The following is a 24,127-nucleotide window of genomic DNA, read 5'->3' as shown; positions in this document are numbered from 1 at the left end:
TATACTGTAAGTCATTTAAATTTTACTTTGTTAGAAAACAAACATTCTCAGAGGACTATGACGATGTATCTTATAACATATAAGGTTTGTTGTTATTTGTTTTTATTTTTGTGGCATATATAATGTGAGCAATTTTGATTATTTCAGTACTACACATTCAAATGACTAATGGCTACTTTTGTATCTTTTAATATTGCAAATCCTTAATCTGCTGTACATACCCTCACTTTTTTTCTTACTTTTTACTCTTTTAGAGACATGTTCAGTATCAGATATAGAAATTGAGAATGGTTTTTTTTCTGAATCTGATGGTACATATGATCTAAATAGAGTAACATCGTATAGATGTAAACAAGGATATGTGACAAATACTGGAGAAACATCAGGATCAATTACTTGCCTTCAAAATGGATGGTCACTTCAACCCTCATGCATTAGTGAGTATTTTATAATATTGTTGCAATTATACTGATGATGTATAGTAGTTTGATTTTATTCTCCTTTTATATGGCTGATATTCTTTCATTTGAAAACTTCAAGAAAAAATAGACACCATTTTTGTCTATTTGACATATTACTGTATTGTAGAGTATCAGTTCATTTGACTTTTCAGTGCTTTAAAATATCCTATAGTTTTAAATCTAGTGAAGACGTCTTTGAAGAGCTGTGACTCCCTGAAAATGTGATGACCTTATAATGTATTTGACTCTATGAGTTAAGATCCATGTCAGAACATCTCCCTCTTAGAAGATCTTTTTAAATATTTTGATATTGGAAAGAAAGTAATGCTTCCAGGTACCAGCAAATTTTGGTGTTTGGAAACATTCCCTTGTTTCAGAGCATACAGTTAATGAAGATTTTCTAGGATCAACAATTAGTTCATCTAATCTTATTTATTAGAAAAATAACCCAGTGCTATTTTTCAAGAAGTATACATATCTGAAATAATAAAGTTATTTAAGATATTCACTAATTTCATAATATCTAATATTTTGCAGCTAATGTGATTTTACAAGATCTAAATAAAGAAAAGGCAATTAAAATTATTCCCATGTAATATTCATTTATGCTAAATAATAATTACAAGGATTTATTGAATTTTGTTACTGTGAAAAAGAAAATCCTTGATATAATACCTGTTTTAAGTTCAGCTTATCTATTTTCTTTATTTTACAAGTCATTTTAACTTCTAAACATAGGATGTTAATTCACAAAATGCTATCATATTTCCCTAAAAATATACATTTTCACATCTCTATTTTTTGGAGTGTATAATAAGTATAATAAAAATTGAGCTGAGAAGATATTTCTAAAACAAAATTTTATAAAAGTTTTAGAAAGTAAATCAACGCTATAAAGAAACGTATCATCCATTTTAATAAATTTTAAGAAAATATTGTTGGTCTTCTTAGATTTATTCAATATTGTATTTACTTTGTTATCATATATTAATCTATAAAGACTTTTAGTCTTATTTGAATTACTCATACTGACTATTGACATCTAATAAAATTATCTCTTTTATTTTGAATTAGAGTCTTGTGAAAGGCCTGTATTTGAGAATTCTGTAACTAAGAATAATAGCACATGGTTTAAACTCAATGACAAATTAGACTATGAATGTCTCCTTGGATATGAAAATGAATATAAACACACCAAAGGCTCTATAACATGTACTTACCATGGATGGTCTGATATTCCCTCATGTTATGGTGAGTACTATTTTCTCTGGAATATTTTTTTTTAAAGGAAATAATGAATTTATGTGCTAAAAATTGAAATTCCTAGAATCTTCCTTATGATTTCATGTAACCAATGAAAAAGGACTGTTTTCCAAGTCATTGATATTTATATTTGCGTTTATTATTTCATTGCATTCATTTATTTATCTTGTATGTATACATGCACACATGTGTATATTTATCGATGTATGTATACTGTGTTATACACGAAGGTGTCAGAGAATCTGTGGGACGTTTCATATGTGTCAGAGGGATTGAACTCAGGACTCCAGACTTAGAGGCAAGTACTCTTACTAACAGCCATTATTTTGGCCTGAAAATCTGTTTTTAAAATAATATATTTGTCAGTTGTATATGCGACCAGATTGTGATTCTACCAATTAAGACCCTGGATCAAGAGATTTTAAATTTGAGAATATTAGACTGCATACTAAGTGCTGTTTCTAAAAGCAAACAAACCCAAAATTTCATTAAATTAATGATTCCTATGCATAACCTGGGTATATCATATATCTCTTATTAGAGGAAAATTCTTTTATTATTCAAGCTCTTAATCATGTAGACAAGGTCTCCATTATCAAAATTAGGACTTGAAGTATGAAACTAGGTCAAGAAAACTTGAGTGTTGGAGAGGTGGCTCAGTGGTTAAGATCATGGGCTGTTCTTCTAGAATTTAGGAGTTCAATTCCCAGCAACCACATGGTGGCTCACAATGATCTGTAAATAGTTCAGATGCCCTCTTCTAGTATGCAGGTTTCCATATAGATAGAGCACTCATACATAAAGTAAATAAATCTTTAAAAAGAAATAAAAAAGAAAACTTGAACAGTGTGAGGGCAGAGGATAAAGGACAAAAAAATTGAAAAAAGTAATTTTTTGAAAGACTAGTAGCAGATACTGAGAAATTTGATTTGCAGATTCAAGGGTCCACTCAAATGTGGATGTCTACTCCTGTCAAGTTGTCTTGGGAGGTAGAAGTATGGCATTCCTGATATACAGGCCAGTCTGGGTTCTATAGGAATCCTGTTACAGTTCTGAAGGGAATGCTTCCCCTATGGAGTTGCTGCAGCTATGAGTTTCCCAGTGCAGGTGTGACAGCTCTGAAGGGAAAGGTAAACTGGCAGCAGGGAGCCAAGGAAAAGCACAAAGTCACAGGAAAAATGACAAACATCGCACAAGGCTTTAGTAGAAAAGACATGAGAAAGCTGTGTCTGCTCCAGAGTGAAGCAGCAAAGACTTAGCAGGAGTTGGATTTGTATAGGATATTTGTATAGGACATTTTTGGGGCCTCAGGGGGTGCATATGCTTTCAAGGGGACCTTGGTATTGGTGGGATTTTTTTTTTAAACCAGGTCTTGGAACAAGCTCAGTGATTGCTGAGATTTCTGAGCTCACCTTGGGTCCTTACCACCACCACCACCACCACCACCACCACCACCCCATGTAGGAAGGAACTTGGCCATTAGCATCTCAAGGAACATAGCCATTATAGTAGTCTGGAGGTGGGGCTTGGTCACTTGTCTTACATCAAGGGGCTTAAAGTAAGTGGGTAGCTGCCTCTATTTGGCCAAGATGCAGCAGGAAACTTAGCAGGAGGCAGGTAAATATAAGATTGGGGTGGGGGGGGGAGAGACAGGGGAGGGTAGATAGAGTTTAGGAGGATGAACATTCCCAGGGTGGGGAATGGTGAGATTTCAAGATAAACCCAGGGACTGGTGTGTATTCATGCTCAGTGATTGGTGGGGTTTCCGATTTAAGGATTGGTAGGTTTGGGTAGGATTTAAACCTGGAAATGAGCTCAGATCTTTTACTCTAAATGAAGACATCTCATAAACAGACAAACAGCAACAAGTCACTTACATATTTTTAAAAAATCAAACTAAACAAACGATGATCATTAGTTTCTCTCTGATTATTAGCAGTTCAAGATTATGAAATCAGGGCTTTCTACTATACATTACTAAAATAGACCCTAAGTAAAGGGATATTAATTCCATGAGACAGTACTTTGCCTGATGGTCAGTGCTAGCATGTCAAATATAAAATAAAATATAATATAATACGAAACAATTTATGTACCATTCTTATATGTGAGAATTTTTTTTGCATGGAGGCAATATATAAACATCTACCTACCCCAGATAAGGAGCCTATGACAGACCAATGTACAGATACCACCAAATTCCATCTTGATGAAATTTTAGTTGTGCACAGACTGAAAAAAAAAAGAACAAAAATCAAAGAGACCACCACGAATCACAACTCCAATGCAAGCCCATGAAAGTCTTTATTCAAGCTCGAGCTTGGGCCACAAACTTTCCTGATGCAGTAACAAGGAGAGTGACACTCAGATCTCAGGGCTTAGGGTTTGTATAGGGAAAAATTTGCAAGCTGTGGCATTCAAGCCTTGGCATTACATTATTGGGTAAATGGGTAAAGGAATGTGAACATTCAAACTGATATCATCTGGGAAATAACACACATCTAAAACAGGGCAGCTTGTCTTGGGAATGATTCATATTTTCTTAACTTATTTTTTTATTGTGAACAACTTTTCCTGTTGCTACAAACTGGCCATAGATGTTATATCTATTTTTGGCTGATTGGAATGCTTGATGGTCACTTTCTCACAGACCAAGATTAGGGGCCCTATCACTTGAAGCATGACAGCTTTCTCCAAGCAAAGCAGCCTTTCCATGGAAACAGCTTAACATAGAGTGTAGAGTACAAGACAGAATGGCTCCTGCTACCTTTTGCATCTTCAGAATTTTATTAATGTTATAAATTTTATTAATTTCAGAAATATGGAGGAGGGATTTCTTATAGGAGAATAAATGACTCATAGACAGCTACAACTGAAAGTCTACCCATTATGGCTGACAGCTCACAAAATCACAGATGAGCTTATTACCTAACTTGTAGGCAGCACAATAGATTGAAGAAGTATTTCTTTTTGTTTTTTTTGTTTGTTTTTTTGTTATGTTTTTTGTTTTTTTTCCAAGTGACTCAGCTGTCTTAAACATCTTCCAGTTGCTAGGTAGGATCCTGGTTCTTCTGGGAAGTTGGTATGATGACATTTTTCTTTTTTGCATCTAGGGTGGTCTGAGCTCCTTCCTTGTAGCTTTGCTTGTCTGAGTTATTCTCAGCAATCTAACTATCTTGTTTACTCTTGTATGGAGGAACCTGCTGAATCTGCTCAGTTTCAGGGACTCCCTGAAGCTATTTTGAGTTGTATACTTCCCTGCTTAAGGAGCTTCCCTGAAGGATGGAGTATTTTAATCTCAAAGAAACTGTTACCCAAAAAATTCCCATGGGCTTTCAATGTCTCCAGGTCAGACAGGAAATGTGAATCAGAGGAGAGGAAATGGAGTGACTGAGATGACAATGCAAACTGAGATGATCAGATAGTGTTATATTACACACACACACACACACACACACACACACACACACGCACGCACGGATAGAACAGATATAATTTAGGGGCTGACACACTCTGCATGAATACAGTGAGGAATGATTTTTTTTTCACTTTAAGACAGAGTATTATGGTATATTTATTAAATAATTTGAATAAAAGAAGCTAACTTCCATAAACAGAATAGAACAAATCAAACTATAATTATAGCTGGTTATATTATGGCATTCATTCTTTCACTGGGAGAGAGCACACACTCAAGTTTAGATTAAATGGATTTATTCTTACTGCTTGCGGCACAGAAAGGGGATAAAGGGAGGGTTTATAAAGTTGGATACCAAAAGGTGTGCATCACAATTAACTTTGGAATCTGCAGCTCAATAAAAGAAAGTGTTTTACTCCCCTCAATTGTTCATCTTTAACACTGTACCCTAGTAAAAAGACCACTTCATCCCTGTCTAACAAAAGCAAGAAACAATCTGTTAAATATCTTACAACAGGAACTCCAGTAACCCAAACTTCTTTCCTTTACTTTTGGTTACTTTTCTTTTTACTTGTTCTTCTCTCTCAAAATATATCCCAACTGCAGCCTCCCTTACCTCAACTCCACCCAGTTCCCACCTTCCCTTCTTACTCACTGCTCCTCCCTTCCCCTTCAGAAAAGAGCATGCTTCTCATTGGTATCCACCAAACATGGCATAACAAGATGTAATGAGACTAGACACAAATCCTCATTTCAAGGCTGAATGAAGCAACCAAGTAGGATATTGTTCTCAAGAGCAGGCAAAAGAATTAGAGACATTCCCCATTCCACCTGTTAGGAGTCTCATGAAATGCTCAAGATAAACAAGAGTATGTATGCAGAGGACCTAGCACAGACACATGCAGGCTCTTTGATTGCAGCTCCAGTTTCTGTAGCCTCTATGATTCCTCTATAGTTGATTCTTTGGACCATATTTCCCTGCTGTCCCCAGTTCACCCACAAAACTCATTCTACTGTTGCTTCCCAGGGTGATCTCTTTCTTACTTAACTCACTTTCTTACTTTGCCTCCCTTGGTCTGTGGACTGCAGCATGATAATCCTTTACTTAATCTTTAACAACCACATAAGGGTTCATATCATTGTTGTCTTTCCAAGTCTGGTGGCATCACTCAGTATGGTTTCTTTTTTCTAGTTCCATCATTTGCCTGCAAGTTTCATGATGACATTTTTTCTGACAACTTGCACAATATATCATTATATAAATATACCACATTTTTATGCATTCCTCAGTTGAAGGACATCTAGATTTTTAAGCTATCCAGACTCTGGTTGCTGGCCTTCAAGGTAGAGTCAGACATGGCTCTCTCTCACTGCATGTCTCTAAAACTGTACTAATCATTTGTGGGCCATTCCTACAAATTCTGTAGTCACATCTTGCAGGCAGGACAAATAGTAGGTTGACTACTTTATAACTAGGTTGGTATCCCAATTCTTCTACTGGAAATCTTTCCTGGTTACAGAAGATGGCTGGTTCAGGTTCTATAAACCCCACTACTAGGAGTCTTTACTAGGCTCACCCTCAAAGATTCCTTCGAGTTCCATTGGACTAAGATTCCATCATGCCCCTGAAATGCCCCAAATTCTAGTCATCTCTTCCAAAACATTCTCATTCCACCCCACCTGATTCCTCCTGTTACCATCCCTTTAGTCTTGATAATTCAGCAATTATATTTTATGAATGACCCTAATCAAAAATTGTGACTTTTACTTTATACATTAGAAGAAGAGGGATTTTAAGGCAGAAAAATTTTATTTATTTATTTACTTACTTACTTACGTACCTATTTTGGGTAAAACTCAACAATTTCAAAAATTGAAGAAAATCTTTATCATATTGGAGAATGATTTACATTCTTAATTTGCATCAAATAATTGACAATTATTTATCAATTAGAACAAGAAGTATAAGAAATGTTTTAATGTAAAGGTTGTGTACATGTTTCTGTTGTTTATTTTTTAATTGCAAAATATACTAACTATATTTTCCTAACTTCAGATACATTAAAAATTATTTCATATATTTTACTTTCCCATTATATTAAACTGAAATTATTTTAACAAGTGATTTAGAAATTGTATGGCACTAATTTCAAATCTGAGGGAAACAATTTTATGTTGTAAGAATAGGAAAGTTATTACTTTCATATTAATGTTTATGTGCAGCAAATCAGATCCAGTGAAAATAAGTTGATTTTTTAAAATCAGTTTTGACATTAATATATTACACTTTCTTATAATGCTCAGTGATTACCATATTGATTTAGAGGCCATATTAGTGCTAGTATTCTACATTTTTGATAAGGAGAAGGGTTACTGAAGCTTCCCTGTGAATGTACTTGAGATAGATAAACCTACTTATCAATGATTAATCACATATTCTAACTATCTTACTTTTGAAGAAAAAGAATGCAGCATTCCCATTCTAGACCCAAAACTAGTCGTTTCTCCCAGGAAAGAAAAATACAGAGTTGGAGATTTGTTGGAATTCTCTTGCAATTCAGAACATAGAGTTGGACCAGATTAAGTGTAATGCTATCACTTTGGATGGTCTCCTAGTTTCCCTACATGCAAAGATCAGTATGTGTTTTACATTTGATGAATTAGTGTCAAAAGTTTATTTTTCTTCTTTTAATGTTCCCCATTTATGTCCCCAGTATATCTATAATATTAAAATCTTCAGGAAAATTAACATCCATGAAGGACATGGTTTATGTGACTGATACACAGTCACATATTTATGAGGTTAATGCCAAGCTAAGTTGCTCCTTTAAATGTGTTGTCAATGTGTTTACACTTGCACACATGATGGCTGAGACGGAAGAGATTTCTTTCTTTTTGTCTGCATTACTAATTAGTGCTGGTGTTTTTATAGCATAGGCCTTACCTCATATTGCATAGAGTATGTCCAAACATGTAAAAGCAGTTTTTACTTAATTCAATATCAGGTATTAAACAAATTAAAATAGGTAATAGGTACAGTTCTAATGCTTTTTAACAAAGGGATAACTGTATGATAAAATATTACCAGTCAATGTGAAAATCATTATAATCAACACAACAGTTCCTGAGTAATTTGCATGTATCTTCAAATTGTCAGGGTAACAAAAATTCTTCTACCCTCAATATACTTGCAATGCTCTTTCAACAAATATATTACAGCTGTGAAATGTAAATCTAGTGTAAATACCATTTACATATTAAAGTTTTATAAAAAGTGATATGGTGAATAAATTTAAAATTTCTCCCTTTACTAAAATTTTAGACTGTAAGATAGATATTTTCATTGAAATTTATACAATATTTCTACAGCAGGTCAAGTAGGATCATGTACAGAACCTCTTGAAGTGCTTAATGGGGAAATTAAGGGAACAAAGAGAGTAGAATACAGTCATGGTGAGGTGGTGGAATATGATTGCAAACCTAGATTCCTACTGTAGGGACCCAATAAAATCCAGTGTGTTGACAGGAAGTGGACAACCTTGCCTGTATGTGCTTGTAAGTAAAAACATGAATAATATTGATCATAAATACATTTTTGTGAAAACATCTACAGAGGAGGAGAAAACATGTGGAGACATTCCTGAACTTGAACATGGTTCTGTCAAGTTTTCTGTCCCTCCCTACCACCATGGAGATTCAGTGGAGTTCACTTGCTCAGAAACCTTCACAATGATTGGACATGGGTTAGTTTCTTGCATTAATGGAAAGTGGACCCAGCTTCCTCGATGTGTTGGTAAGTATGTATGCATAAAATGGACACTTTATAAAGTTTGATATTTGTATTGTAGAAATATTTACTACTGTATACTTTTGAAGTTAGTAGTCTTTTTGGAAACATCTAGTCTTAAATAATATGAATCCAAACTTTTGTTCTTTACAATTTGATGTATTTCTTCAGAAGAACAGAAATCATTAAATATAACCTATAAAAGTTTGTTCAGTACCTTAAGATAAATATAGTTGTTAATTATGAATTTTCATATGAGTGAAATATGAATATTAACACCCAAGTAGATATGACTATGGTACAAAAATACCATTGTTGTTATTGTGTGAGACTCTCCTCTCATAACTTGGAAAGCTAAGAAATAAAGTTAGCTAATCACCAGTTTCCTATTCCCATAATAGACTTTTTCCCCTAAGCATAGGTATGATGCTTGTGTTAATTCTACAGGATGCATTCTAAAGTCAATGTGCTGGAGCTGGGACCATCTTCCCTGCTATCAGATGTAGAACTCAGGGACTGGATGGGAAACATTATCCCATATATCACTTCTGCACAGATTCCCCAGGTTCTTTTGGTGATTCAATCTTAATGAGTAGCTGAAAGCTTCTTGGTGTCTACAATCTCTTTTCTCTGAAATGGAAAGGTTTCTTAGCATGATCTTGGTCATTTTTTAAGCATGGTCCCTGGTGTCCAGTCTTTAATATTCATTGGAGTTTGGGGTATTCATTAATGCCAGGGGAACACGGAGCTCCTTTGGATAGAGCACCTATACTTGTGTTGTTTAATAACATGTTCTCCATGCCCAGACACCCAAACTTCATATCATTTTATTATGTAAAAGAACACATCTACTGCATAGTAATCATAAATTTTTGCTCAACAAACACATTTGGGCAAACCTATCTTCATCATTGCTCTAAAACTGTTTAACAGATAATTTCATATGGAGAAAAATGAGACATAATGTCATATAAAAACAGAATTCTTTTTATATTATTCTGTATTTACTTCTCTATACTCTATTCTACATTATTATTTGTTCAGATATTAGAGGTTTAATTTGCTTATTCTCCCTGTGGCCACCTTAGTATGACTCTCTCCTGTTATGTCTTCCTGGGCTACAGGCTTATTGTTATGAGTCAAATATTTTACCTTGACTATACACATTACTTTTCTCCATATCCTTAGCTTTCTCCTGATGAAATAATATATTGAGAAGCAAATCAACCACATAGTCACCATGCCCCTTTGACCTTCTGCTTTTTCACAGAACATCAGTTTTTGTCTTTTTGTAGACCAATCTTTAGGAAGGGGTTAATTCTCAGGCGTCTTTAGTGCTTGCATCACTCCCATCAACATTTTAAATGTTATACAAATTAAATATTTCTTAAATACAGAAAGTATTTCTATGCCATTCTAAAATTAAACCTACTATATGCGTGTTAATGCAGTGCACATGTTGTCTCTGTTATTTTATCATTTGTTAGCATTTTGATTGTACTATTAAGTCAGTAACTATTTTTCTTTCCTGCATGGCCAGCTAGATGTTCAATGATATAGAGAAATGTATCAACTACACTGTGTTGATTTATTTCTAATAATTCCACTCTACTTAAGCAGAAATATAAAAAAGAATGCAATTATTTGTAACCATTAAGAAAGTACCCTTTCACGTTTTGAATCTGAGAGATGAATCTGAGGTGTCGTGATTTTGTAGTAATTTAGAAAAAACTTATCAGAAGGGTGTTAATAACAGAACTTCATTATACTGATTGTGAATCATCAATTTTCACCTCTCTCGCTAGTTCAAGGTAAATTGAATGTCCAGGATAGTTGAAACTTTGAATAACATAATACAAACCATTTTTTTTATCATACTCCATATTCTTATTGATGAAGAGTCAATGGTAAATTGCTTCACAATTGTGATGACTAATGCTTACTTTCTACCTAACAGAATCCACATGTCCTAGGAAAACCACTTCTGAGCATGTCAGTAAGGACAATTTTAATTTAGGTTAACTGAGGGAGAATGATGCACTATATGTGTAGGTGGCACCATTTTATTGTCAGGGTTCCTGGCATAATACAAAGGGAAAGATTGGCTGTGTATCCTAATGATAGATACAATACAATAGATACAATGATAGAAATAATTGAAGCAAGTTTTATAAAAATAATATAAAACTGCATTCAAAATGAATGAGAAAAATTTCAAAGGAGATGAGTTGCTATGTTTAATTGCTATACAAGTAAGATATATAAAATACAGACAAAAATTACATGGTCATAACTAATTTACTATTGAATAAAAATTATTATTTCATAATGTAAGATATTGTGTTTAGTAAAGAACTATGATTTTTGATGTTTTCTATGAAAAGAAAAAGAATCCTGCACTCCTCCACCACAGATTCCAAATTCCCAAGTGATTGAAACCACAGTGAATTACTTGGATGGAGAAAAAAATATCTGTTCTTTGCCAAGACTATTACCTAAATCAGGACCCAGAGGAAATGGTCTGCAAAGATGGAAAGTGGCAGTCATTACCTCACTGCACCAGTCAATAGCTATGACTTACTTTATACCATTAGAATTCAGATAAAGGGAAAGGTACTGAAAAACAAGGCCATACTATAAATATTATGGACACATAATTCAAAAAGTATATTTTTACTTCGTATGTAAGTTTTTATTTTTGCTTGACTATGTCTTCATGTAGAAAAAATTCCATGTTCCCAACCCCCTACAATAGAACATGGATCTATTAAATTACCCAAATCTCCAGAAGAAAGGAGAGTTTCAACTGAGTCCAGCAGTCATGAACATGGAACTACATTCATCTATGTCTGTGATGGTGGTTTCAGGGTACCTAAAAAAATGTGGTAACCTGCTACATGGGAAAATGGGGCACTCCACCTCGTTGTGTTGGTTAAAGTGACATGAAAACAAAATAGTGGTTTTAAACAAGTCATTACCAATAGTCTACTCTCATCCAAACCAGGAGACAGAATGATTTAGATCGGCACATATACACATTTATATATTTTACCCATACATTTGCACTTGCATAATTCAATCTATGCTGCTTTAGTTGATTATACTGCTTCTATTGAAATCTAGTTTTACTCTCTCGTTTCTGTTTTAAGATATGATATATAGTCTGCAGACCTCATCTGCTCATGTAAATTGTATTTTTTGATTTGCCAACAAGTATTAAAGTACAAATTTTCTTTTTCCCTTAATGTGCTCCCTATACTCATCCCAAAATATATGATATTTTCTGAGATTATTAATTCTTTGAAGTTGTTTAACAGATGCAAAACAACAGAATGTGGTATAAGGAAGCACTTCTCACCTTCTTTATTATAACACATCTTGCTTATTAACATTTCCTTCTTTTACAGCTACATACAGAATATACAGAACTTATACATACAAGTATTAGGTTTTTATAATATCCCTCAAATGATATTTAACTTTTGTTGTTCCTCTCTGCATTCTGTTTTTATTTATTTATCTATTAATTAATTAATTAATTAATTAATTAATTAATTTTATCTTGGTCTCCCATTCCTGGCATCCATAACTCCCAACTCTATTTCACCATCTTATGAACACAATACCTTGCGCCCAATCCCTTATGCTATACCTAACCTCTGTTGTTCTGTGGATTGTAATTTCGTTTTCATTGACTTTACACTTGATATCTACATATAAGCAAATACATACATGTATGTCTTTCTTGTTATGAGTTACCTCACTCAGGATGAATTTTTGTCTATTTCCCATCATTTACTGTGACATCCATGATTTCATTTTCTGTGTGTAAGTAAGTGTAGCATTTTTTTTATCCATTCATCAAGCCATAAATATATTTGGAAACTTAGGCAATAATTTGACACTCAAGATGAGCAAATTGGTAGTGATACTTAATTTTGCCCTGTGTGGATCCACCACATGTGACAAATGCTACTATAGTAGCAAGGTCTAAGGCTATATATCCACCTGGTGACAGAATACATTATGAATGTAATAAAGCTTTTGAGCTATTTGTGGAACTGGAAGTGAAGTGTCAAAATTTGAATTTGGACAGAACCACCAAGATGCAAAGATAGGGCATCGTTTTCCCTAATGTTTATTTGACAACATAATTTAGTTATTGTACATTAGTGGAAATAAACTGAAGCAGTTTAAATTTTTTTTTTAATTTATTTAACTTATTTACATCCCAAATGTTATCTCTCCCTAGTCTCCCTCTCAGAGCCCTTTCCCCATATCCCCTCTAATTCATCTCTGAGAGATTGCTGCCCCATCCATCTTCCCATGGGGATCAATTCTATAAAGTATTAGGTGCTTCTTCTCCCTCTGAAGCCACAAAAGGGAGCCCTCTGCTAGATATATGTTAATGGATTATTGTATATTGAACCAACCTTGCATCCCTGGGATGATGCCTACATGATCATGGTGAATGATGGCATGGATTCAGTTTGCTAGAGTTTTATTGAGTAATTTTGCAAAACTGTTCTGATGTTCTCTTTTTTTCTTGGATCCTTGTGTGGTTTAGGTATCAGTGTAATTGTGGCTTCATAAAATGAATTAGGTATTGTTCCTTCCATTTCTATTTTATGGAATAGTTTGAAGAGTGTTGGTATTAGCTCTTCTTTGAAAGGTCTCATAATTCTGCACTAACGTCATTTGGTCCTGAGCTCATTGTCTTTGGGAGGTTTCTAAAGATTTTTTTTTTTCTATTTCTTTATGGGATATGTGCCTATGTAGATAGTTTCTCAGCTCTTGTTTTAAGTTTGGTATGGAGTATTTGTCTAGAAAATCTTCCATTTCATCTTGTTTTTCCAGTTTTGTTTAGAATAGGCTTTTGTAGTAGAATCTGATGATCTTTTGTATTTCCCACGTTTCTCTTGTTTTGCCTCTCTTTTCCTGTCCGATTTTGTTGATTTGTATTCTGACTCTTAGCCCTTTAGTTAGTTTGGCTAGGGGTTTATCTATCTTGTTGATTGTCTCAAAGAACCAGCTTTAGGTTTTGTTGATTTTTTTGTACAGTGTGTTTTGTTTTTATTTGGTTGATTTCTGCCTAGAGTTTGTCTACTTCCTGCTATCTACTCCTCTTGGTTGTGTTAGCTTCTTTTGTTCTAGAGTGCTCAGGTGTGCAGTCAAGTTGCTAGTGAAGAATATCTACAATTTTTACAAGGACAGTTAGTTCTATTAACTTTCCTCTTAGCACTGCTTTCATTGTGTCTCATAAGTTTGGGTATGCTATATCATTTATTTTCATTGAATTCTAGGAAGTTTTTAATTTCTTTATTTCTTCCCTGACAAATTTTTCATTGAGTAAAGAGTTGCTAAGTTTCCAGATATATGTGGTTTTTCTGTTGATTTGGTGTTATTGGAGACCAGCTTTAGGCCATGGTGATCTTATAGGATGCATAGTATTATCTCAATCTTCTTGTATTGGTTGAGGCTTCTTTTGTGATGCATTATATGGTCAATTTTGGAGAAGGTACCATGAGGTGCTAAGAAGAGGGTATATTCTTTGGTTTTAGGGTGAATTGTTCTGTAGATATTTGTTAAATCCATTTGGTTGATAATCTCTATTAGTTTCACTGTGTCTCTCTTTAATTTCTGTTTCAATGACATGTCCATTACTGAGTTGGGGTATTAAAGTGTCCCACTATTTTTGTGTGGAGTTCTATGGTTTTTTTTGAACTTTAGTAAAGTTTCCTTTATGAATGTTGGTGGCCTTGTATTTGGGGCATTTGTTCAGAATTGACAGTTTCTCTTGGTGGATTTTTTCCTTTCATGAATATGTGGTATTCTTCCACCACTCACTTGATAACTTTTGGACTGAAAGTCTATTTTATTTGATGTTATGATCACAATACATGCTTGTTTCTTGGGAAGATTTGCTTAGAAGACTTTTTTCCATCCTTTTACTCAAAGTAGTGTCTGTCTTCGTTATTGAGGTATGTTTCTTGTATGCAGCAAAATGATGGATCCTGTTTGCATATCCAGTCTGTTACCTTATCTTTACATTGGAGAATTGAGTTCATGATTTTTCAGAAATATTAAATCAGATGATTGTTAGTTCCTGTTATGTTGTTGAAGGAGACATTCTGTGCATATAATTCTCTCCATTTTGTTTTGTTGTGAGATGATGAATACATTGCTTTTTTTGGTGAAGTTACCCTCCTTGTGTTTGAGTTTTTCTTTTAGAATCCTCTTTAGGGCTTGGTTGAAAGATAGATATTGTTTAAAGTTGTTTTTTTCCTGGAATATTTTGGTTTCTCCATCTATGTTGAATGGGAGTTTTGTTGGGTTTGTAGCCTGGGCTGGCTTTTGTTTTCTTGTAGGGTCTGCATGACATCTCTCCAGGCTCTACTGGCATTTGGTGTCTCAGTTGAGAAGTCTGGTGTAATTCTGATCAGTCTCCTTTGTGTGTTACTAGGCATCTGTCACTTACAGTTTTTAATATTTTGTTGTTATTGTTGTTGTTCTGTGCATTTAATGGTTTGAATGTTATGAGATGAGTGAATTTTCTTTTCTGGTCCAATCTATTTGGTGTTTTATAGGCTTCTTCTACCTTTATGGCCATCTCTTTCTTTAGGTTGGGGAAGTTATCTCCTGTAATTTTGTTCAAGACATTTACAGGTCCTTTTGCACTGTAAATCTTTGCTCTTCTTTATTTCTGTTATTCTTAGATTTGGTCTTTTCATTGTGTCCTGAATGTTTTGGGTTAGGAGTTGCTTTATATTTTGAATTTTCTTTGACAGTGTGTCCGTACCTTTTTTTAATTCGATATTGATTTATTTACATTTCAAATGTTATCCCCTATTTCAGACCTTCTCCGTCCCCTAGAAATCCCCTATCCTACTCCCTCCCTATGCTTTGATGGCGGTATTCAATATCTTCCAAGGTATCTTCTATACCCGAGATTCTTTCTTGTATCTCATGTATTCTGTTGGTCATTTTTTCATCTGTAATCCTGACATCTTTCCTAGGTTTACCAATTCACAGGTTGCCCACATTTGTGTTTCCTTTATTGTTTCTACTTCTACTTTTATATCTTGGACCATTTTGATCAACACATTCACTTCTTTGTTTTATCCTGTATTTCACTAAGGGATTTACTTGCTTCTGCCTGTTTACCTGTGTTTTCTTGTATTTCTTTCCATGACTTATTTATGACTCTCTTATCTTCATGAGATAAATTTTTAGTCCAGCTTCCTGGTTTTCAGGTGTGTTGGTACATCCAGACCTTGCTGTGGTGGGAGAACTGTGTTCTGATGATGCCAAAGTTTATTGGTTTCTGTTGCTTATGGCCTTATGCTAGCCTCTAGCCATCCACTTATCTATGGTGTTAGCTTTACTGGGGATGTCTGTCTTGATCCTACTTCTTGTATCCTTAGGTTACTGGTAGGCCTGTGTCCCTCACTGTAGCAGATCTCTTGTGAAGCCTTCAGAATGTGAGGTTTTCATAGGGGCGTGTACACTGGTGAGTTTTGCCATGGCTGCAGTGGCTCCCATGGGAGGCCTTCAGATCCCGTGGGATCTTCACAGCAGCAGACAAGCTGCTGATCTGTTGCCCTAGCTGCAGCAGATCTCCTGGATGGCCATCAGACTGTGGGTTCTGTTGCACAGTGTACAGCAGAACTCATGGGAGGCTTTTGGACTATTTGGTCAGTTATCCTACATGTAGCAAAACTCCTGGGAGGTCTTCAGGCTGTGGTGTCTTTAGAGGAGCAAACAAGGTGGTGAACTGCCTCAGCAGCAGGTGCAGGCTAGACGGGGTGTGGAATTCAGGGGGCTGGGGGATTGGGGGTGATGGGTCCTGAGTCTGCTGGGGCCCTCAAGGTCACAAGCTGCTGCAATTGTTTTGGAAGTTCCCTTACCTGCATGCAGCAGATCTCATGAGAAGCCTTCAGGCTGGGATGTATTCTGAATTGCAGCCAAGCTTTTCTGGACTTCTTTTTTCACCTTGTTTTAGAGGAGTGGTTCTCAAGAATTTAATGGAAGCATACATTTTTAAATTCCTTTTGAATACACAATCTGAGTATGCTATCTCTAATAGTTTGGTGACCACCGGTTACTAAAGTCACCCGGGCTGTTTGTATATGTATCATCATTAATTAATGCTGACATTTTATACAACAAAGTGTAAGTAGGAACTGAACTGAACTTCAAAATCCAATTGTGTTTCCCATTTCCTAACGTTTTCTTACTGATTTCTTCAGAGTTTTCTGTTACAGATATTAAATGCCATTCTTTTTTATTTTTATTTTTTTCAGCGTCCTTGTTTCATTTATTTACTCCCTTCCTCATATTGTCCTTTTAAAAATATCCCCTTACTTTGCTTTTCATCATTATTTATCATATTTTTTCTTTCTTTTGATTATTGTATTTATTTACATTCCAATTGTAGGCCCCTTTCCCAGTCTCCATCCCAAAGTTCTTCACTCCCTCCACACCCTTACCTTTGCTACTGAGAGGGTTCTCCCCCATACACCCACCTACACACACCTAACCCCTACCAGCATCTATCTTCCCAGGTGCATCAGGTTTCTACAGGATTTGGCTGATCCTCTCCTACTGAGGTCAGATAAGGCAATCCTCTGCAACATATGTACCAAGGGCCATGGACCAGTCCATGTATTTTCTTTCTTTGGTGGCTTGGTCTCTGGTAGTTCTGAGGAGTTCTGGTTAGTTTATACTGTTGTTCTTCCCGTTGGTTCACAATACTGCTCAGCTCCTTCAATCTTTCTCTTAACTCTACCATAGAGATCCCAGACCTCATTTCAATGGTTGGCTATAAGTATCTTCTACTGTTTTAGTCAGCTGCTGGTAGAACCTCCGAGGAGACATCCATGCTAGGATCCTATCTGCAAGCACAACAAGGCATCAGTAATAGTGTCAAGGTTTGGTACCTGTGCATAGTATGGATCCCAAGTTGGGAGGGTCACACAATGGGCTTTTCTTCAGGATGTTCTCCATTTGTCTCTCTGCATTTCCTTTAGACAGGAACAATTATTGGTCAAACATTTTTAAGATGTTTGGGTGATCTCATTCCTCAACAGGGGGATGGTGAGGGTGTGTCTACCTATTGGTGGTTTCTTTAGGTTCCATCCCCTCGTGGTTAAATATGTTGGCTATGCTTTTCCCCATTGTATACCAAGAGCCTCATATGTCCTTGCTGTCTTGCACTTTCTAGAAATTCCCAAGTTCCACAAGCAACATATTTCTTGTCATTCTCCTGGCCCTGTAGGATTCTGTCCCGTTTCCTCCCATATCTGATCCTGCCCACTTTTTGCCTCATTTCCCCTCTGCCATTTATGTTTCTCCCTCCCTCTGCCTCCTATGATTATTTTATTAACACTATTCCTAAATGCTAGGTTTCACTTGAAACACAAGTCTAGCTTTATGAGTATAAAGATCATCTACTATATACCCCTAATTTTATAGTTAAATTTCTCCTACTCTTAATTTCTATTTTTATTTATGTAATGAATTTTAGTAGTTATTCCCTAGGAAGAACTCTGTGATGGGGATTAAACTCCTTTATCTTATTTTATGGATAATGTCTCCATTAATATCTTTATTCAAAAGGCTAGCACCACAGGATATGGAACTTAATGCAGACATTCATTATTATTATTATTATTATTATTATTATTATTATTATTATTATTATTATTATTTCTGTGGTCTGCATGGTGATAGATAGGAGACACTTTCTCTTTGATCTTGATCCAGTGTGGTTGATGATGACTTTTTACTTTCTTTTTTGCAAGATGTTTTCTTTAAGCAGTTTCAGTAGATTTCTAGGAGCTTCATGGGACTTGTCCTATTTGAGTTTACTCAGTTTTAAATAAGAACATTCATGCATTATGACCAATTGTTTTCCCTTTTCTTCATACTAAAACATTAATTTTGTTTGAATCTTGAATGTTTTGTTTTTTACCTTAAAAATGTTTGAGTTCGGTTCAGTTTCATGATGCTCCTTTTGAGATCTTACTAAACAGAACCAGTACTTTTGATTTCAGACTTTTCTTGTGTCCTCACAAGGGCACTCAGTAATCTAAAAGAAAAATATATAGCACAATATTATGCAGTTAGATGAGTTTTGAATTTCTTTGCTAGAATTCTCAATGTCTCATCTCTTCTTCATGTAATGTTTACTAAATGTTTATGTCCAAACATTTCATATATACTTAGAAAAAGTATAACATATAGATGTCTATGCTTATTTTGACCCTATCAGAAACCCAGAAAGCCTCGTAAGCATTCTTTAGCATTGTAAGTTTAAAGTCTTATTTACAAATGTATTTCCACAAAAATGATATAGAGTGGGAATGTATAGGGTCATATACTATCAACTTTTCTTTAAGAACATTGCCTATCTACATTGGCATCTGTGTGTTACTAGTACTGAAGGCTTCAGAGCAGACGTGTTGGCTGTAGTTAAGTAAGGGCTTTAGGTGTAAAGGAAGGAAGAACTTGTAAATCTGTTTATATGATTAATCTTTCTTCAAGAAATCATTTATTTAGCAGAAATCACTAAAGTCCTGTTTAATACTGTATTCTTTTTGTTTCTGCTTGAGCCTGTAATTTGACTTGATTTTCAAACATTCACATGTTGTATCTATAGACTCAACAAAGGCATGTGGGCCTCCTCCTCCTATTGACAATGGAGACATCACCTCCTTATCATTACCAGTATATGCACCATTATCATCAGTTGACTATCAGTGCCAGAAGTATTATCTCCTTAAGGGAAAGAAGACAGCAACATGTAGAAATGGAAAGTGGTCTGAGCCACCAACCTGTTTACGTAAGTACCTTATTCTCATAGATTATAGGAGATTCTGGTTTATATTATGGATATTTGTCTGTTAGAAGTAGAACATTCAAACAACAGCATATGATAAAAACAAGATTATTAGATTCTTTTTATAAAAACCACATGTCAAATAAAATTGTGAATGTTATTCTTTATATTTAAGTTTTTACTAACATGTATTAATGTCCACAAAACTGGGCACCAGCATGATATTCTATACCTATTGTCCCAGTCAGTGTTCTATTACTGTGAAGAGAAACTATGACCATGGCTACTCTTAGACAAGAAAGCATTTGTTGGGAATAGCTTATAATTTCAGAGATTGAGAATACTATTATCATGTTTGGAAGCATGGTGGCACAGAGGTAAACATAATGGAGGAGAAGTAGCTGAGCATTATACATGTGACCCTGCAGACAGCACAAAGAGATAGACATTCTTCTTCTAACAAGGCTACACCAACTCCAACAAGGTCATAGCTCCTAATCTTTTATTGAGTCTCAACAGTCCCCAATGAATAAGCAATATGTGAGCCTATGGGATCCATTCTTTTTAAAATCAACCTATATACATCTTGTATTTATTAAATTCATACAACATGTGCCGCCCTCAAACAGGACAACTAACTTTTATTAATCACTGTCATGCATTTTAGAGATAGTTTATCGATCTTTTCATTCTGTGTAAGAGAATACAAAGTAGTTGTCTTCCTATGTTTGGTTGATTTCACTTAGTGACCTCGAATGCCTTTTTCTAACCAAAATAATCTTTAACGTCTGAACAAAATTTCACATTTAAGTATACCACATTGTCTTTATAAATTCACCAATTGTCATTAGTTCATACTGTTTTTTCATCTTATCTACAGTCACGTAGTCATGTTTTGCAATAAACATACATGTAGGTTGAGGAGGTTCATTTTATTTCCTTTGAGTAAGTACAAAACAAGCACAAAACAACAATATATGTACAATATATTTTTAAATTTTTAAGAAATCTCAGTTGGTATCTGTAGTAATTTCACTTAGTCACATTCCCATCAACAACTTATGAGTTTTTCACCACACATTCATGATCATTGGTAATTATAAGGGTTACTTTCTCTAATGCTTTTCTAAGTGGCAAGGCATCTTACTATAGCTTTGGCAAAAAAAAAAATGACAGCTAATGATATTTTAAGGTTTTTTCATACTCAGGTTCTTGTGTATTTTTTGGATAAGTATCTATAATTTTATATAATTTTAGTTGGCTTATTTTCTTTTAAAATGCATTTTATCACAGTCTAGTTACAGTTTATTTAAAAGTTATCAACTAAATGAAATTCTGATCAATTATCTAAGTATAATTTAAGACAGATATAGTACAAAGCCATTTTTTAAAAGATACAGTCACTTTAGGGGAAATAGTGCTATAACTTCTAACCTGGACCAAATCAACCAAATCGAACCAAATAAAACCAATCCAAATTCAACCAAAACCAAAAAAATGAATTTTCACTCTTATGTTTCCTTGACATAACACACCCCTATAAAAGATATGTAAACATCTAGAAACAAACAATAGGCAACCATTTACTCTGATTCAACTGGCTGCCAATTTCTTAGTTGTATTGATTATGTTCTGTGCTATCTACACGTATGTGATGTAATCCATGGGTCAAGGTTTGCTTTCTGCCTTATAATTTGGAGTCCCTTCTAAATATCTAGTGTCCAAACCCAATGAAATGTTTCCCTGTTGTGTTTCCTTGTATTTTCATTGGTTTGTTATTACATGGGTGTCTTTGACCAACTTTCATTTAACTTTGCCCAGAATGGTAGACAATATCAAACTTTAATCATCTCCATATAGACATCAATTATCCTTATTAACTGAATATGATATCAGTTCTCTAACATAAGTTTTTGAAAAGTCTAGTTAGATGAGTTAACTGAAGATATATAAAACAGTTTTCAAATCACTTTTCTCTTTCATTGGTGTGTTCATAGTGTTCTGGTTACTGTGGGGGTCATGATGCATGTTGAAATCAGGTATTATGATGTCTCCAGATTTTCCTTTCTGCTCTAGTACCAGTTGTCTACTCATTATATTGTACCTCCATACAAATTTTAGATTTTTTACTCCTATAAGGATGAAAAATGTTATTGGTATTTCAGGGTGGGTTCATAGAGTCTGCTAGTTTCCATGGGAGATGTGGACATTTCATTATTAACTCTTACAACCTGTTACTATACAAGATTTCCCCATTTTTGTCATTTCAGATTCTTTTGCCAGTATAACTAATATTATGATTGAAGTTCTCACTTCTGTTAATTTCATAGCTGAATTAATTTTTGAAGTTATTGATAAGGGCATTACATTTATAGTTAATTTTCAGAAAAAATGAAATTGGTCTATAGATAGTGGTGATCTCTCTAGGTTTATGTATTACTTAATGAATTTTGGTAATTTTTCTTTCAGATGCATGTGTAATACGAGAAGATATTATGGAAAGATTTAACATAATTCTCAGATGGAGAGAAGACAAAAAGGTTTATATTCAGTCAGGGGAGGATATTGAGTTTGCATGTAAACCTAGATATAGAGAAGCAAGAGGATCACCACCATTTCATACAAAGTGCATTAATGGTCACATCCATTATCCCACTTGTGTATAAAGTCACAATACAGTTATTCATTGATTTTTATCCCTAATGAAGGAGCTACAGGAAGTACCCAAAGATCTAAAGGGGTCTACAACACTATAGGAGAAATAACAATATGAACTAACCAGTACAGTCCCATAGCTGTATCTCTAGTTGCATATGTAGCAGAGGATGGCCTAGTCAGCTATCAATGGGAGGAGAGGCCCTTGGTATTGTGAAGATCATATACCCCAGTTCAGGGGAATGACAGAGCCAGGAAGTGGGAGTGGGTGGGTTAGGGAGCAGGGAGGGGTGAGGGTATAGAGGGATTTGGGGATAGCATTTGAAATGTAAATGAAGAAAATATCTAATAAAAAAGAAAAAATGAAATATACATGCATATTGCTGATACAGTTTCAATTAACATCTGAAGTATTATTTAACTCATTTCTTCTCATAAATAAAAACGTTTTTGTTATATGGTGATAATTTGTAACTTTAAGGACTATGGCCAAATGAAAAAGCAGTACATTCAAAACCCCTAATCCAAAACATGATGTCCAAGGACGAACTATTTCAAGTGATTAAATACAAGTCAGTTCTTCAACATTTGTTTCTATTCAGAACTTTCTCAGATTTCCTGGATGTCTTTCGATGAATCGTTTTAAAGTTACAGTTAATAAAAGACATATTGACTCATTCTTCCAATTAGTATTATTTCCCAAACATGTAGCAAAAAACTATCATATATTATATTACTAACACGTATAATACTTTTAAATCAATAAAAAAATCTAAGAAACTTTTTGCATATGAACTTCTAATATTTGGTAAATTGAAATAATAAAAGGTACAAGCAATTACACAAAGGGATTAAGATTTTGACTATGTATATGATTCTATCACTGTAATAATATTGACATTAAAAACTTTAAATATTTAGCATCACTTATAAACAGGCAATGAGCATTGTCTTAGGCAGGGTTTTTATTATTGTAAAGAGACATATTAGCCAAGGCAACTCTTGTGAGGAATAACATTTAATTGGTGTTGGTTTACAAGATAACATATTTAGTCCATTATCATCATTGTAGAAAGTATGGCAGTGCCCAGGCAGACATGATGCTGACAAAGAAGCTGAAGATTGTATATCTTAGTCCATAAGCAGCAGAAGACAATGTGTTACACAATGAGTGTAGAAAACCTCAAAACCTGTCTCCACAGTGACACAATTCACCCAACAAGTCAATATCTACTTTAACAAAGCTACACCTCCTAATAGTGTCACTTTCTACTCGATGAGTAAGTATGCAGGCACATGTGTCTATGAATGGCATAGCAAGTGACATTACCACATACACATACATACTGTATACCAAGTTAATAAAGTAAAATAACAATAAATACAAATTAATTTATAAAAACCCTAAACGAGGTGCACCTTCCACAGAAGGAGTGTTGCAATATCAATCTGTCACCAGATTGCTGGTAGTCTCAACAGTGAATCATGCTACATCAGGAGCGCAATATCGGTCTATGCTATAGGCAGATCTGACACTAAGAATAAAGTTTAGCCAGGGCAGGCTTGGTGAGAAGTCCATGTTGTCAAGGCCATGGATATTCCTCATCCTTTCACCATCTCCACNTTGTTCATGGGCACATTGGACAATGACAAGGATGTCCGTGAAAAGAAGCTGACTATTCACAGAATGAGACATTTAGGCT

The 24,127-nt window shown here is 34.7% G+C and overlaps 1 protein-coding gene across 1 annotated transcript; it reads left to right on the top strand.

Annotated features, from left to right (window-relative positions):
- Positions 1-254: 254 nt before the first annotated feature.
- On the top strand, positions 255-22,602 carry LOC110315756 (complement factor H-like; the record flags this gene model as incomplete). The annotated part of the gene is made up of 5 exons (XM_029534774.1): positions 255-437; positions 1,536-1,712; positions 8,756-8,935; positions 19,590-19,772; positions 22,239-22,602. Coding segments are annotated over 5 exons (920 nt in total), but the record flags the coding sequence as incomplete, so codon positions are not given.
- Positions 22,603-24,127: the final 1,525 nt, after the last annotated feature.

Source organism: Mus pahari, unplaced genomic scaffold, assembly GCF_900095145.1.
Source record: "Mus pahari unplaced genomic scaffold, PAHARI_EIJ_v1.1 scaffold_11184_1, whole genome shotgun sequence".
Taxonomy (NCBI): Eukaryota; Metazoa; Chordata; class Mammalia; order Rodentia; family Muridae; genus Mus; species Mus pahari.
The sequence above is the reverse complement of the archived record's forward strand: the minus strand, read 5'-3'. Positions and strand labels throughout refer to the sequence as shown.